Below are 17,682 nucleotides of genomic sequence, written 5' to 3' on the forward strand. Positions count from 1 at the left end.
AGCTGTTGAGGCAAGACGTACCCAGCACCAGTGGTGCACTAGACAAACTTGAGCAATGTTCTAATAAAATGAGAAGCAGCCACCCTTCTTATACTATTTACATGTGGCCGTCAGTGCCAAACAAATGTTCTGCTCCTGCTGAGGCCAACAGATGGCAGCAATGTGATTATAAGGAAATCAGTTACAAAAGCACCTACTCCCCTGGCCAAAGTCAAGGATGAAAGTAATGGCTCCCTTACCTATGCCTCACTAAACATCTGGTCTCCAGGCTCATGTTATGCGAGTTTAATTCTTTGTCCACAACAGTCTACACACACACACCCCTACCTGCACCTCACCACACAAAGGCATGGAATATTCCACACAAGGCTGGAATATTGAGTAGAAAACGTGCCAAGCAGGGAAGAAGACGTTGCTTAGCCCTTTCCCTGCCAGTCAATAATCCTCTTAAAACTGGATCCCCACTCCCTAAGTAGCCTTTCTCCACACTGGGGAAGAGGGGAGATACCGTCCCTGTATGGTACTTACCTTTTCCTTGGGAGCACAGAAGTCTGGAATTGGGATCCGTTTGTACGTCAGTCCCTGGCAGGTGCTCTTGTGCTGGTTAAACACCTCCTGCATGGTCAGGCACGTCTTGAACATTTTCATCTGCTTCTCCTGTTCCAGATAAACCTCAATCCATTTCTGGGATTTCAGCAGGTCATTCTTCAACGCAGATTCCAGTTTCTGAAGGAGAGGTACAACGATGCCAATCCAAAAAGAAAAGAAAAGAAACCTCATTAGGATGTTCCCCGTTTCCCTTCTCAGGATAGATAAATCAGCTTTCCCCCATCTCCAGATGTGTTGGGACTATAAGCCCCATCATCTCCAAGCATTGGCCCTGCTGTCTGGGGATGATGGGGGTTGTGTTCCAACACATCCAGAAGATTCCAAGTTGTGAGAGGCTGGGAAAGACAGATTCTCCGACAAGGACCTACAAGGACCTTTTAAGCTACCACACCTTAAAAACAAGGATATTGTAGAGTTGGAAAAAGGGCAGAAAAGAGCAACTAAAATGATCAAGTGGTTGGAGTAACTCCTCTAGAAGGAAAGATTACAACCTCTGGGACTGTTTAGCTTAGAAAAGAGTTTAGCTTGGAGATAAGGCAGGTAAGGGGAGACATGACAGAGTTGTACAAAATTATGCATGGTGTGGAGAAAGTGGATAGGGAGACATTTCTCTCTCTCTCTCTCTCTCTCTCATTCATAATACTAGAACCCAATGGGATCATCCCATGAAGCTGATTCGTGGGAGATTCAGGACAGACAAAAAGGAAGTACTTCTTCACACAGTGCATAGTTAAACTTGTGCAGGTGATTCGTTAACCTGATTCTGTTTACCTTGTTATTACATGATATTTTAAATTATATTGCTTGTAGTGGCTATCAGTCAAATACAATCAAATGTCCAGACTCTGCATAGTTAAACTATGGAATTCGCTACCACAGGATGTAGTGATGGCCACCAATTTGGACGGCTTTGAAAGGGGATTGGAAAATTCCTGAAGGAGAAGGCTATCAACGGCTACTAGTCCTGATGGTTATATGTCACCTCCAGTGTCAGAAGCAATATGACTATGTACACCAATTGCTGGGGAACATGGGCAGGAGGGAGCTGTTGCACTCATGTCGTGCTTGTGGGTTTCCCGTAGGCAGCTGATTGGCCACTGTGTGAACAGAATTCTGGATTAGATGGAATTTGGTTTGATCCAACATGGCTCATCTTATGTTCTTAAGTAGGAACATAGAACCATACCATTGGCATGGCAAGTGCCTGGCTTCACATATTTGCCTACATTAACCGATTCGGGTGTTGGGGGAGGATCCAGAACCCAGAAAGTCTGATATAACCTTATGATGATTTATAGAATGTGGAGCAGCACAGTATATTTCTGGATATATGGGTGTGTTTCTGAATTTGATCACAATGGACTCTAAATACTGATGTTAATTCAAGGGGGTGGGGAGTGACAGCAGTGAATCCTCAAATACCATGCCCCAAACTGCTGCTGGTCCAGGACAAATCGTATAGTAGGAAGGTCATACTCTACTTCGAAGGGTAAAAGAAGAAAAGAAAAAAGAGAGAGAGAGAAATGAATTCAATAAATTACCACAGCAAATGCACTCATCCGTTTGAAGTAGTGAATTCATAGGATATGAGTGTTAAGATGGTAAAATGTGGAAAAAGGAAAAAGGAAAGCTTGTACTTCCTCTTCCCTGTAATTTAGTTTTAATATCTGAAGCTGAAAACACCCCGTCTTTGTACAGTAAGCACAGGGAGATGCGTTCATTCTACTTGGGAAATTACATAGGAAGGGTGCAGAACAGGAAGCACAAGTTGCCCTTGACTTCAAGAATCCCCACCCTCCAACACCATGCTGTCACCCCCACGATATCTGAAGCTGCTCTCGGTCACTATGCCATCGAGACCCCTTCTGGCAACCCCTTCAATTGATGAGCAATTCCTTAGCCATATTAGGGCTCCAGCACTGGAGAGAAGGGGAAGTTCAAAGTATCTGAGCTCTCACCTCTAGCTGTTCAGGTGATGTTATAGGGACGGTTATTTGCTGCTCTAGGTTTCCAACCTCCCGGAGGGTATAAATCTGCTCATTCCCTTCCAGAATCACCTCTTCACGGAGATTAACCCACAAGATGCGGGAATACTTCCTCTTTGCATCTGTCAGGTAGCTCAAGACACTTCCAATAGCCTAAAGAGAAATGGTAATTACAGTTATAGTTGCATTCGAAAACAAAACTATAACCAGTAGGCTGCAAGGCCAATGTGTCTCTCAGTCTGCTTGCCCTCCTCTCGCCATTCCTCAGGCCATTTCAAGGAAGTTCAGTTCAATCAATGTAAGAATGTGTGGAGTTGCCTCCAGTTGTTGGTGCTTTTTTCAGACCAGTCCTTGATAAACAGCCAGTCCAAATGAAGGAGCATTTCAGTCAGTGAAATATGAACCTCTGAGGGAAGAACTGTGTGGGTAGGAAAAGAGTTGAGACAGACAGAGGGAATGGCAACTCTGGCAATGGTAGAGTTGGGTGAGAAGAATATATTATTACAATTATGGCTGAATTTTTTTTAAAAAGAGGTCCCCACAAGGGGGATACCACGTTTTCAAGCAACGCTCCCCAATAGACAATTTTCATAATGATTTTCCTTTTAGTGTAAAAAGGTTTAAAAATAACATCCTTCTCTTTTCACACCTTTATTATCAGTTTTGTCGAGCTCCACAACGCACAGACATGGGAAACTGAAAATATTAGCATCATTAAAAAATAATTTTTTAAAATTTCTGTTTTGGGTTGTTGTTTTTAATAAGACCTGTGTTTATTTGGGTGCTCAGTGGTGTTATCGCAATCTCTTTCCAAGAACTGGATTGTATGGTCTGTTTACCTTGGAGTTGGGCTGTGCCATCCCATACACAGGCATCTTGGGGACCCTCCGGAAGTTAGCCACACTCATCTCCTTCATCGTGCTGAGCACATCTGGAGAAAACCGTTCATCCACCACCTGCAGCAGATATTTAAAAAAAAATAACCGCAGCCACAAATTTGGATAAACATTCTTTATTCCTTTTTTACTAAGGTGGTTTCTAGAGACACCTCCTCAAGTTCTCCCTGCTTCACCAAGAGCATCTTGGGAAAGACAACAGCTCTCACCAATAACCCCCTCACAAAGTCCAACTAACCAAAAGCCTTATGAAAAGAGCAACAATAGTTTCAGAGTCACAGGAATGCAATTCGGATCTGAATTATTCAAAACACATTTGCCTGATCCCAGGCATGGAACAGGGGTGCAATCAGAACAGAGATGCACAAACACAGCATCTGATAGAATCCTTGGAAGAATGTGCATTTCCCTTCCTTGCAGGTACAGAGAGAAGCCCTTTTTAAAGACTTGACTGCATCATCAGAAGCTTGCAAATTATGTGCTGGGGGGTGGGGGGATGAGAAGCAAAACAATCCAACACAGTGGTATAGCGGTAAATTTTGAAGTGCAGGTGTTCACTCTGACCATCCCTATAGTTCCGGCGTCAAGAAGGAAAGTCCCAAAATGCAGGCAGCTGTGTTTATCTGTGTACACACGTACACACACGCACACCCCAAAGAGTACATGGCATAATACCCAATTTATTAGGATCAACTGACAGTCATAGAATAGTGAGCTGGCAAAGGGCAGTGTAAAGCCAATGAGCTTTAATTGCCCATTGGAGACCAAGCCAAAATATTTTGCATTACAACAGGGATAGCTCACAACATTATATTGTTGCTGAGAAAACCCATTTCCCCACAACTGCTATGAAGACTGCAGCTAAGCTCAGAGGGAACAGGAAGCCTGAGGGAGGTGGCAGATGATATCATCACTGCTAATAAAAAAAACCCAGCACTTTGATCTTGTGAGCCCTGGTGTCAGGGTGGACATTGAGCTCATAGAATCCCAGAGTAGTTCTGATTCTGAGGAAGAGGAGTCGCTCCTGGGAGACGAGCGCACTCATCTTTCCCAGGGCCAACAGCTGACAGAGATTCCTCCCACTGGCATTCCTAGCTTAGATAGCAGTCCTGGGAGTGACAGAGCGTGGGAAGCAGACTTGATGGACGCGCGATGCCGACGCAGGGAGCGGCGCCAAATGGAAGGCGCGGAAAGGAGGCATAGTGCCCGGTTGGCGCGCAAACAACGGTTGCGCCCAGAGGACCCAAGGGAAAAGGGGAGGGACTCTCCCTAGCCCATAATTTTAGGGTCTGCCAGTGATTCCCTTTCAAACGGGGACCAACTGTTCCAACTTAGGGCATAGGTACTCTGCTGCTCATATCTAGCTGCTAATAGTAGAGTTGTTAAGTTGTAAAAGAGGAGTAAAGCTTTGAAAAGAATCCCTTTGTCTGTGTCTGGACTTGGCTACTGGATTAGACTGAGAGAGGTCTCCAAGGAGCCCTTGACACCTGGCTCCACTACACCACCAGCGCAACCGTTTAACAAAGATCCATTACATCCGCAAGGGGGGTTCTTACAGAAATGCAATAATAGCTGAGCTGTTACCCAAAATGGCTCCAACACAGGATGTTTAAGAGTCAGACAATAAAGGCAAGCTGAGAAGGGAAATATTGTAAGCAGTCCTGCAAAAGACCAAGAAAATTCATGACAGCCCACTCACCAGCACCCGCGTCCCCTTTGTTATCTGCTCCCCTGTGACGGTAAGCTCTGACAGGTTCATGTTTGCCTGAAGCCTGTACAGCTCGGGGTGCCTGCACATCCATCGACTGAAATTGAGAGCAAAAGCCAGGGGGTACTGCTCGTCCAGGAGAAAGAAGAGGGAAAAAAGACAGACAAGGACAGCGTCAGGAACATGCTGTGATCCCAAGCACTGCGCACAACATGAGCAGTCTTTACAGGAGGGAGAGCATACAAAGATCTTGATGTCAGGGGCACTGAAGGGCTTTACAGTTCCACTACTGAACAGCGCACCTCAGTCCAAGATGTTACCAGTCCAGCCCACAATCTTAGAGGCAGAGCAAATTATGTTGATCTTTTGTTGGAAAAGTAAAACAGAAAATAAAGTGGCCAAAGTTGCTGTTGCAGCTGAACACGAACTTGGCCTTTTGGGGTGCGGGGGTAAGAAAACACAGTGAATGTCAAGGGGATTTGTAGATATAACAGTCATGCTGAAGTTTCCTTTTATTAGAGATCACAACATTTAAAACTATGTGTAAGTTTCGTTTCTCGGCCTTTGGGCTAAGATCAGGTGTAGTATGTGTTTTCATAGTAACGACCATTGAACAAACAATGCGTGATACTGTGTGCAATGACAATGACACAAGGCAACTTCCTTTCCCGTTCGATCCGATTGCAGACCCCAAGAGGTAACTGGCAAGAAGCCATCAAGAATGACACCCACAAGTAAAAGCAGGAGGGAGGACCAGCCACCAAACGTTTCTCTAAACTGAGGAAGGTGACCAGCTCAGTGCTTGATTCCTGTCAAAGGTATTAGCACAACATTCAACTCCTATCATGTATAGCTCCTATCTTAAAGGCTGGAACAAAGTGGTCTGGGACCAGGATCTCTCAAGGACTGCCCTCCTTCCATGCGGGTCTGCCCAGGTGCTCTGTTCAGCAACTGAAACCCAGTGGATGGACCCCCGCTGTCTGAAGTTAGGCAAGACAGGATGCACGGTTGGGATTTTTCAGCTGCAGCACCTAGACCAGGGGTAGGCCACCTGGTGCCCTCCATACGTTTTGGACTGCAATCCCCATAATTCCTGACCATCGGCCATGCTGGCTGGGGCTTATGGGGGTTGTAGTCCAAAACATCTAGAGGACACCAGATGGCCTTCTCCTAGCCTAGGTTATGGAATGCACCCCCCAAAGGAGTCCCTATTTGTCTAGCTTCCTAGAACAAAGCTCTTTAAGGGACACAACAGATATTACTTTAAATGTGTGGCTAGCAGCTGCATTTTTAAATTCCATTTTGACTCTAGAGTAGGTGCAGGGCCCCAATCTGGGTCAGAACCCTAGCCTAGGGAGTTGGGGGGGGGCTTTAAGATCTGGATCGGGGGGGCTGTTCCTACTCTAGAGTAAAAATAGGGGGAAGGCATAGCTGTTAGGCACACATTTAAAGCAATGACCATTTTGGTCCTAAGAGGGCATTTGGCCCAATTTAATTGTTGTTGTCCATTGACTCCCTTTTCCTCTTTGTGGCTGCTTGTTCAGTTGTTTTATTTCAGTTTGAAATCAATTGCTTTTAAAATTTTGTAATCGTGATCCACCTTGGGGAAGTTTTCCAATGAAAAAGGTGGGATATAAATGTTTTCAAGAACAAAAACAAAACAAACATGAGGATGGCACCATTCTTTCATTCAGTCTTTTAAATTTCTTAATCGCCCATCTGACCAGTCACCCAGCCACTCTGGGCAATGTACAATAATACAGTTTAAAAACAATAAAATTACACATTAAAACATCACTTTTTAAAATTTCCCTAGCCTACCCCAAATGCCTGCCTGAACAACCAAGTTTTCAACGTGTGGATAAAGCTCATTAAAGAGGGGGCATGGTGGAGTTCCCTAGGGAGGGAGTTCCACAGAGTGAGGGCCACCACAGAGAAGGCCCTCTCCCTCGTCCTCACTAGCCTAGCTGTCCTGGCTGATGGCACAGAGAGAAGGCCATCCAAGGCTGATCTTGTTGAGTGGCCTGTCTGGTGTTGCTGGAGGCATGACTTAAGATAGGCTGGGCCGGAACCATATAGGGTTTTAAAGGTCAAAACCAACACCTTGAATTTGGCCTGGAAAACAATTGGTAACCAGTGCAACTCCTTCAGCACTAGGGTGATGTGATCACGCCGGCGGCCGCCTTTAATCAGGCAAGCTGCCGCGTTCTGTACCAGCTGCAGCGTCTGAACCATCTTCAAGGGTAACTCCACATAGAGCACATTACAGTAGTCTAGATGAGAGGAGACCAGGGCATGTATTACCGATGGGAGCAGATGGTCGGGAAGGAAGGGGCACAGCCGCCATATCAGATGGAGTTGGTACAGTGCTATCCGGCTCACAGCTGACACCTGAGCCTCCATGGACAGCTGGGAGTCTAAAATGACCCCCAGGCTGCAGACCTGGTCTTTCAAGGGTAGCCATACCCCATTCAACACCAGGTCAGCATCCCCCAACCTCCTCTTGTCTCCCACCAGAAGTACCTTGGTCTTGCCAGGGTTCAGCTTCAGCTTATTCCTCCCCATCCATCCACTCACCATCTCCAGACATTTGGACAGGGATTCTACAGACAACCTTGATGAAGATTTAAACAAGAGGTAGAGCCACGTGTCATCCGCATATTGATGACACCGCACCCCAAACCTCCTGATGATGGCCTCCAGCGGCTTTACATAGATGTTAAATAGTGTCAGGGAGAGGATGGAACCCTGTGGCACCTCGCAAGTGAGTGGCCACGGATCCGAAAAGTCCTCTCCCAGTGCTACCCTCTGGTACCTGCCAGAGAGGAAGGACCGGAACCACCAAATACGATGTCTCCAATGCCCAACCCCTCCAAGCGGTCCAGGAGGATACCGTGGTCAATGGTATCAAAAGCTGCTGAAAGGTCAAGGAGAACAAAGAAGAAGCATTCGCCCCTATCCAAAGCCCTCCTCATATCATCCACCAAAGCAACCAAGGCCATTTCTGTCACATGCCCAGGCCTGAAGCCCAATTGAAATGAATCTAGATAATCGGCTTCTTCCAAGTGTGCCTTCAACTGCATTGCCATCACCCGCTTAATCACCTTGCCCAAAAATGGCAGGTTCAAAACTGGGCGAAAGTTGTTCAAAACTTGGTGATCCAAGGAGGGCTTTTTTAAAAGCAGTCTTATCACTGCCTCCTTGAGAGCTGATGGCATCACTCTCTCCTCAAGGGAGGCGTTCACCACCACCCTGATCCCCTCACCCAGCCTCTCTCTGCAGCGAATAATGAGCCAAGATAGGCAAGGATCAAGTAAGCATGCGGTCGGCCTTACAGATGAAAGCACCTTGTCCACTTTATCAGAAGGAAGAACCGATCCCACAAAACCGGTTTGCCACAGGCTGCCTCTCTGGCCATAAACGGCAGTTCTGTGTCCAGATCCTGTCTCCTGCCCTTACATCAGCACAGTGTCTGCCACGCATCACTGGGTGCCTCTGACAGGGGTGGGAAAATGCACAGGTCAGTTAGGAGTTCAAGGAAGAATGCTCACCTGTTCGTGAAGGTAATAGTTAAAGGCTATCAAGCAGAAATAGCGCTCAAGGCTCTGTAATGTCCGCTGAAGGAAATACTCTTTGGTGCTGTTCCCCTGCAATGCAAACACACAAACAAACAGCATAGGAACTTGTGAACATATTAACTTGAAGCAGTGCACACTGCAGACTGGGTTTTCAATGGAAAAAAAGTTTTGCAACTACCCTAATCTTATATTTATTTTTTTAAAAAACCGTTAAGGAGTAGGGGGTTATTTGGTGGGGAGGGGTGTATAGATGATTTGCCTCTCCCTGTCAGCCACAATGACAGCACAAGGAGTAGAAATGCTCTAAGAAAAATCCAAATCAGGACAAACTGCATTTGGCAGCCTGTAAAATTTATGAAAACATGAATGGCTGTTCTTATTCTGCATCATTTATTCTACTTATCAAGTCATGGTGAGGAGCAAGGAGCTGTACAGGGCAATGAACCCTGAAACCCCAGACTCCTAGAAATTTGAGTTTCATGAAGTGAAAGTGGAGTATCTCAGGATGCTGAATTTTGCACTCAATTTTGAGGTTTCTCCTCTGGTGTGGCCTGATCGCAAGGTTAAGGAATGCACATCGCCCTAGGAATACTACAAGTAGGAAACAGAGCCTAATGCTTTAAAAGTCCTTACTTGCATTTTCACCAGCCCTATAAATGTTCTCTGGTGCAGGCTTTTCATCAAAAGTGGACTTTGGGACAGTGCCTTACTGAAACAGCTACTCAGATTTTGGAATCCCAGAGATCAACATCCAAGCCCCTAGTTCTCAGCATAAGGTCACTTTTACATGGTCTTTTAAGCCTTGTTTGTTTGTTTATTTGTTTTTACCAAAGATACTCAAAAGATTTTTAAAAAAGAATCATACTCCCTTTTTGGGCAGCTCAGATAAGAAGTTGATTTTACCCCACCCTTCCTCTAAGGAGCTCAGAGATGGTGACTTGCCAATGTCACCCAGTGTGTTTTGTGGCTGAGATGGGAGATTTGATGAAAGATCCTTGGTCATACGCCAACACTAAACCACCCTGGCTCTCCATATGGAAAATGTAGTGCTCCAATATTTAACTATATTTAGAGAGACTTTATTTCATGTTGAAAAAGAGAAAGAACTTGGCAAGTGTCCGGTGGAAATCTGTGATATTATATAATTGTCTTTCATTAATATTTACTTGTTATCCTTTAAGAGATATCCGGCCTGAAGTCATTTATCAAAAGAGATTAAGAAATAAGCTTAGGAATAAAACTGAAAATCTTCCTGCATGGCATATTTCCAGCCACACATCTAAAAAAAGAAAAGGCGGGGGGGGGTTCCCCACTGGGCAAAATCCAACCAAAAGCAAGCACATTTAAGTCCCACCAATCTCAATAGTGAGAGAGTTACACAAGAGAATTAAAACGGCATAATTTATGGTTACACCAAGCATTCAGTTACTGAGTACATGTTATAAAATTGGGCTGGCATAAAGATGTATCTGTATCTATTTAAGAAGGTACAAATGCTCCTTTCCTGACCGTATTCAATTAAGCAGGACTGGACTGTGCATATACCAGACCTGCACAAGCCAAACATGGGCCAACCATGTACAACCTCTCCTCTCATTTTTACACTCCCAGCCAGGCAGCCAAAACAACAACAGCCCCAACAGGAGGTTTATCAACCCCTTGGCGGGTAGCCATAAGTCTGGAATTGGCTTGGACAGTCCCAAGTTGTACAGACCAAGCACACATGGCATATGCCTATTTAGCCCTGCTTTCCACCCCGATGCATTTTGTCCAATAAGAACGTTTGCCTGGGGAAAAAATCCCATTGTTTAAGAAAAGCTGTTGCTGTGCTTTAGCTTCAAATAAACACTCCCCATGTTTAAAGACAGAGTTGATTTCCAAAGGTTTATTTCCCAGAGCCAGCAAGGACATACGCCAGCCACATCCTGAGAGTCACCCCAACAGGGGCTCAAAGGTTACTCTCACAAAGCTGTTGCTTGAAAACAGCAAAAGGAGAAGCTGAGGACCAACAAACAGAAAGTGAATTTGGCTGCAGAGAACGCTTCAAACCATAAAGAAGAGCCAATAACTGCAGACCAGCTTACCATCAATGTGGCAAGGCGCGAGCAACACTTGTTGGGGCAGAGGGAAAAGATAAGTTATATTTGTGTGTGTGTGTGTGTGTGCGTGTGTGTGTGTGTGGGGCGGGGGGGGGGAATGTTATTTATTGTATTTCTTTCTTGCCCTTCCTCCAAGGAGCTCAGGGTGGAATACAGGGTACTTCCCCCTCCTCACATTAACCTCATAACAACCTTGTGGTCTCCTCAGGTCTGGCCAGCTTCCAGATGTGGCTTTGGAAGGGAGTGCTACCTTGTCTTCCACTTCAGGCCGCAAAATATCTTAGGCCAGCCTGGCTCTTCTAATCACTACACCATAATGTTTGGAGTAGCAGGACACTGTCAACCATGATCCCTTTTTCTTAAGAAAGAACAAGACCAAGGACGTAGGAATCATCTTGCTGGATCAGAACAACAGTGTCCACCTAGCACAGCCTTCTGTCTCTAACAATGGCCCTACAGATGACCCTGAGAAACTCACAAGAGGACCATAAATGAATGAATGAAGACAGTCATCCCCTTTTTGTTCCCAGTCTCTCTCTCTCTCTCACACATGCGCACACACACAAGTGTAAGGCTCAGTATTCTCACTCAACACTCACTAACTTGCGGCCGATATGAAGAAACCGGTTCTGCTGAAAGCCACTGCATTCAAACAGATGGGAGACGATCTGCAAGGCCCTGTCCATAATGAACTATTCTCACATACCAAGTCACCTTTGATTCTGCAATAATCATCAAGTGAAAGGCTGAGCTACCAGTAAATGCTGTACATTGTCAGGGAGATTCAGAACTTTAAGTTCAAGAGTGGCTTTATATAATTCTATATAGCTTTGTGTAATTTTACTTATTTTAGCTAGAGATCCAGAATCTGAAGTTTGTTGTATATGATTTGGGTTTGTGTTACCTTTATGTAAATATGTTATCTTCGAATTGGTATCTAGTATCTTTTGTTAAATGTTTGTTTTGGGATGGTTTGATGACGAACAAATCTGATTTGATTGCTACAGGCCCAACCCCAATCCAATGCATTACCAGAAAAAAATTTCCCAAGTCACAAACTCCGTAATGGGTTCATTGGATTGTGCTCCCATTTTCCCCTTTGAAATCCTGCTGGTATGGCAAAACTTGCTTACGCTGCTGAAATACCTATTTTTCAGGGGGGAAACAAACCGCACCTAGCAAGGCCCATTTAAGAACTTCTCTCTGTTCATTCTTTGTCCCCTGCCCCCAAATCAAAAACGCCAAACAGCTAGCAATTTACACCTGATTCTATGTGGTTGAAACCCATTAGGTGACACTTTCTAGAAGTTTACAGCAAGAGATATTACAACATATTTAGAAATATAATCCATCAACAGTAAAACCTGCAAGGCCCAATAGGTGGAATATTTGACGTAGGCCTGGCAGTCTTCAGCTCAAGCCTCAGCTTAGCCATGTACTAAGTTACACATACCTCCTGCAAGCTTACGAATGAGCAAAAACCTAAATAAATAATTAACCAAGTGACCACAGAACTGGAAGTCCATTATTTATGCTGCACACATGCAAATGGGGTGCTTCTAGATGAAGCTTTTACTGTGCCTTTTGCAAGGAATTTCACAGGGGGTCCAAACAACGTTGTCTTCCATTTGTAATCCTCCCATGTATTCCTACCATTTCTTTCTTGCCAGGAAAAGAACCCACTAAGGAGGAAAAGATGGAGTAGCTACTAGGAGCCTTCTGCCTGGAAGTGCCCAACCACTCTCTTCCCCTTTCTTTTGGCAAGGTGGACAAACCCCTCCATTACGTTCAGACATCTGCTCCGCGTGGTGTGGAACGTGGAGTAGGAGATCCAGCTTGGATAAGAACCCCCTTCGTGATTAAGGGGGAGAGGGCCATGTGGCTAGCCCTTCACACACACACACACACAGTCTGCACATTGAGTGTGGACATCTGAAGAGTGGACACCTACGCACGTACACTTCCACATGATCAGACCAGGAACCTTGTACGACTGACTGAGAACACCACAGAGCTCTATGCAAGCAGGTTCTCCCCCTTCTCCCCCATGCCCAAAGTGCAGGGAGGCACATGGTGCGTGGCGCACACAAGGCTAGCCACACAGCTCCACTTCTCCTTAATGCATGGAGCCCCTTTCATGCATATACCATGTGAACAGGGCTTAAGGAGACCTACCTTCAAATCCCACTCAGCCATGAAACTAACCAGGTGGCCAGGGGCATGCTGCCATCTCTCAGCCTAATTGACCTCATGGGATTGCTGGGAAGACAAAATGGAATATCCTGCCAGATCTGACTCTGGTTAAGCTGGAGAGGGGCAAAGGCAGAACGGGAAGCAAGGCAGAAGGCAATCCATAGCCAGCAAGTGAACAAAATGCCTTCACTGATCAGCTAGTAAACCTTTAAGAGCAGGGAATCTCAGGCCTGCAGGCCAAATCCAGCCATCCTAGGGGCCATGCCCCCTTCCCCTGGCCCCTTACTCCCCAGCCCCACTTGTTAATTGTTTGGTGATTTCCTGGCCTTCGCATGTTTTCTGCCCCATTCTTAAAGGCTGTGATGGCTCTCCAAAGGTTTAGTTACAGGCAGTAAGAGCTTAAATATAAAATATCCTGGTATTTTGGGTAGGTTGGCCCTGTCCATTTTGCCTTCATCCCTGCCCACCACTAGAATGCAGACCCTGAGAGCTTCTCTGAAATTGAATTAGGCCCTTGAGCTGAAAGAGGTCCTGCACCCCTGGTTTAGAGGCATTAGGAAATTCCACCTGACCCACACTGGCCTATTGGTGTGAAAAGGCTTCCTTGTGGATACGATGTCCCTGCAGTTCCCTCCTTTGGCCAGAACTGGGTGGTGTGGCTCAAAGAACGAATCCCCCACTGGTGCAAATCCTGACACAATCCCAAACACATGGCCTGGAGACCCTTGTCATTTTACTCTTCTTCCAAGAGCTTTTATCTTCAACTCCAAGTGTACTCTTGGAAATACAAGATATCCTCCTGGAAATGTAAGGTATTCTCCTGGTTTTCTGACTAAATATTTGTCCTGTGGAAAGCTTTCAGTACAAACTGTCCTGATTTATAGTCATCATTGACACATGGAAAATGTTATAGTCTATCCTGTTTATCTATCTTCATTAGGCACTGAGGGGCTTTGGGGAGGGGGGAGCTTTCAAAAGGAAAAATAAAGCAGCACGTCCCCTGTCTATCTTTCCTTTTTCAATTCTTCAAGTTTCTTGTCAACTGTCAGAAGAAGCTGCAGGTCATCACAGGATAGCACATCTCCACATTAAAAAACTAGAGGCAGCAAGAAAAATGGATTTGGCAGGCTGAAATACTTACATGAGAAAAGTTTTGTAAAAAGATTTGTGCATCAGCCTCTCAAGCACCCTTTTCAATTGGGTGATCAAATGCAAGGTACTGACAAACACAGGGTAATTCAAATGTGTACACCAGCCAACAGAAACCGGTCCAATAAGAGGCATCATATAACACCGTCAACTAACCAATATATAAAGTGACAAACATCTAATTGAGCTGGCAGATAATAACTGAGCAGGCACCATGTCTGTCAGGAGTATTCTGCTGAGCAGATATTGGGACTGTTCAGATGCATCACAGAACTATGGCTCAGTGTTGCATGCATGGGCAGCTGCAAGTCTCAGACACACGTGCTCCCTCCGCCCCTTTGCAACACAGTCTGCCACTAACTGAGATTAGAACATCCAACAAGAGGAGAGCGCAGAAGAGAATATAAGAGTCTGGGAGGAGGTTAGGCTCATTCGTGTTATGATAAACCACGGTTTATTGTGACATCCACATGCAGCCAGAGAGCCCAAATCCATGGTTCACTACTCACAGAAATAAGAAGCTTTCAACTGCAGTGTGTATGTGGAGGAAGGAGTGCGTGAACCCAAGGTTCACAGCTGGTCATGGAGGATATGGTTATCAGTGGTTACTAGTTCTGATGGCTATATGCTACCTCCAATATTAGAGGCAGTATGCCTGTGTACACCCGTTGCTGGGGAACATGGGCAGGAGGGTGCTGTTGCACTCGTGTCCTGCTTGTGGGTTTCCCGTGGGCAGCTAGTTGGCCACTGTGTGAACTGACTGATGGATTGATCCAGCATGGCTCTTCTTAAGTCATGTACTGCTAGACCATAGCTTGGTTTTTCAACTGAACACATCCATTAATTCTGTTAGAATGGCACAATATGGCTAACGTCCCTAATAAAATGAAAGGACTAGTTGGCTGGTCCATGAAGTCACGAAGAGTCGGAAGCGACTGACCGAATAAACAACAAACAAAGTTAAGTATACCCCAGACACGTCCTCAATGAAACGAGATGAAAGCTTCCAAAACGCTCCATCTAGTTTTGGCACACCAGATGGGGGGGGGGGGACAGACATAAATGGGGAAAGCATACCTGTTAAATACAGTGAAGGACACAGAACACAGGAAGCTGCCTTACACTAGATCAGACTAGTTGACCATCTTGCCTGGTACTGTTTACTCAGACTGGCAGCGGCTCTCCAGGATCTCAGGCAAAGGTCTTTTACATCACCTGCTACATGAGCCTTTCAACTGGAGACTGCAGGTACTGAAAGCAGGACCTTCTGTGTGCAAAGCAGGTGCTCCAACACAGAGCTATGTTCCCTTCCCAAGTAGCTAGGAGACTGAGCTACGAACCAAGCTGTCCCTGGTTCAAACCTCACCTCTGTCATCAACTCATTAGGTGGGGCTTAGGAAAGCCATTCTCTCTGTTTCAAACCCACCTGAAATATAGGGTAATGCTATTGCCCTTCCTTACCAGGTTGGTGTAAAGACTACTGAGAAAATAAATGTATGGAAATGTATAGAAGAGTTGGAATATACTAGATAAATACCTATTCTATTTAAATTTTTACATGATTTTTTCTTTTTTTCTTTTTTTATTAAATTTATTAATCGCCCATCTGGCTGGTCACCCAGCCACTCTGGGTGATGAACACTAATAGAAACAGTTTAAAACAATAAAATTCTACATTAAAAACATCATATTTCTAAAAATAACCTAACCCGCCCCAAATGCCTGCTTGAACAACCATGTTTTTAACGTGTGGCAGAAGCTCATTAAAGAGGGGGCATGGCGGAGTTCCCTAGGGAGGGATTTCCACAGAGTGGGGGCCACCACAGAGAAGGCCCTCTCCCTCGTCCTCACCAGTCTAGCTGTCCTGGCTAATGGGACAGAGAGAAGGCCATCTGAGGCTGATCTTGTTGAGCAGCCTGTCTGGTGTTGCTGGAGGCAGGGATGGGGAGATGCTAGGGGGTATGCTGTACATGCAAAGCAACACAGGCACATACAACACAAGAGAGCTCCTGGCTAGACCGAACTGCTACATACAAAACATAGGCATCAACTGTGCCACTATCTAAGCCCATTTAGCAATCACAGCATTCCCCAAGGAAGCCTCAGAATTGTAGCTCTGGGAGCATATGTTGGAGACTTCCATTAGCAATCCCAATTTCCCTCTGAGAGCCGTTAATTCCCATTCATAACAAGGGCCCACAGACACCACAAACCCAGGTGCAGAGACCACTGTGGAGAACTTATTAATGCCCTCGGCTTTGGTCAAGATGTAAGAAGTAAACAGTTTCTCTGGCTCAGCCCAGCCAGTACCTGAATCTGATAATCTTCTCTAATCCCTTCCAATTTCTTCTTATATTCGTAGATGGCTTCCTTCAAGTCGTGCATTTCTGAACACAAGGAGATGGCAGCATCCACCTTTAAGGACCAAATGCAAATGTCAAATCTATGAAAGAGACAGTATTTGCCCCCTTCAAGCTTATGCCTGTTTCATCGGCTTCCTGCTTATCTTACCACCTGGAAGGTGCTCTTTTAATTACATTCACAATTTGAACTGTAGCAATTTGAATTCATGCTAATCCAAAATACAGAGTAGACAACAAGAATACATTTAAAAACCTCCAGGGTAAAGCACACACAAAAAAGTGGGGTGGGCTGGGGTGGAGGAAAAACAACTAAGAGAGAAGAAACATCTTAAATGGACGTATTCTCTCATCCAAGGCCAGATTAATCATTATGCTATGTACGCCACAGTAATATCCCAACCAATGAGTGGTCTCCATTATAGTATCATTTCCATACACAGTAACTGTCCACCCTCTGTGTCTTGGGTCCTCCAACTTCCCTAATTCACCAGCCTCATAGCCTTGAAGAGCTAATGTGGGCTCGGTTCTACATCTGCTGCTGTGACTGGGACAACTACCTCAGACAGCCCACCTCTGAGGGACGAACTAGCAGCAATGTGAACTAGCAGCATAGATGGGCAAGCATCTTTCTGTGGATGTACATCAAGTATCTACTGTCGTGGCATGGCTGCAATACACAATCTATCAAATGAAATTCACTTACCTCCTCTACTATTTGCTGGCCTTTTGGTACTGTGCCAATGAAGTTTTGAATAATTCGAAATCGATCCCTGGGCAAGAATTTAGTGGACTGTGGAAGGCTGTGATTGGAGAAGGGCAAAAGAAGATTTCTTTTATCCAAAGAGTCTCTCTCACGCACTAAAATTTAGAAAGTTTTCTCATTTGACTTGTTTAAAAATTCACTGGATACCATCCCATGTTCTGTATACTACCATAATGACAAGCAGGAGTTGTGGCATTCAAATTGACCTTCAAGTTCAAGTCAAAATAGCACCATTGGTTTTGAAATATTATTTTGATTTCAAGAGTTGTACTAAAAGTTCATTTCAGTACATTACTGCTGGAGTCAATAATGTCCCCCAAGCCACTGGTTTCACAACCC

General features: G+C 45.2%; 1 protein-coding gene across 1 annotated transcript in view; it reads right to left on the bottom strand.

Moving 5' to 3' along the window:
- Positions 1–17,682, bottom strand: part of PALD1 (phosphatase domain containing paladin 1) — a 151,266-nt gene that overhangs the window by 69,281 nt on the left and 64,303 nt on the right. Inside the window, exons 9-15 of the mRNA XM_084841902.1 lie at positions 17,284–17,380; positions 16,528–16,632; positions 8,750–8,845; positions 5,190–5,324; positions 3,434–3,550; positions 2,568–2,747; positions 529–726 (exon numbers count right to left, since the gene is read on the bottom strand). Coding sequence (XP_084698028.1) covers positions 529–726; positions 2,568–2,747; positions 3,434–3,550; positions 5,190–5,324; positions 8,750–8,845; positions 16,528–16,632; positions 17,284–17,380 — 928 coding nt within the window. The remainder of the gene's footprint in view (positions 1–528; positions 727–2,567; positions 2,748–3,433; positions 3,551–5,189; positions 5,325–8,749; positions 8,846–16,527; positions 16,633–17,283; positions 17,381–17,682) is intronic.

This window comes from Heloderma suspectum, chromosome 3 (genome assembly GCF_057233095.1).
Source record: "Heloderma suspectum isolate Gila_16-S chromosome 3, 16-S_ref, whole genome shotgun sequence".
In the NCBI taxonomy this organism is placed as follows: Eukaryota; Metazoa; Chordata; class Lepidosauria; order Squamata; family Helodermatidae; genus Heloderma; species Heloderma suspectum.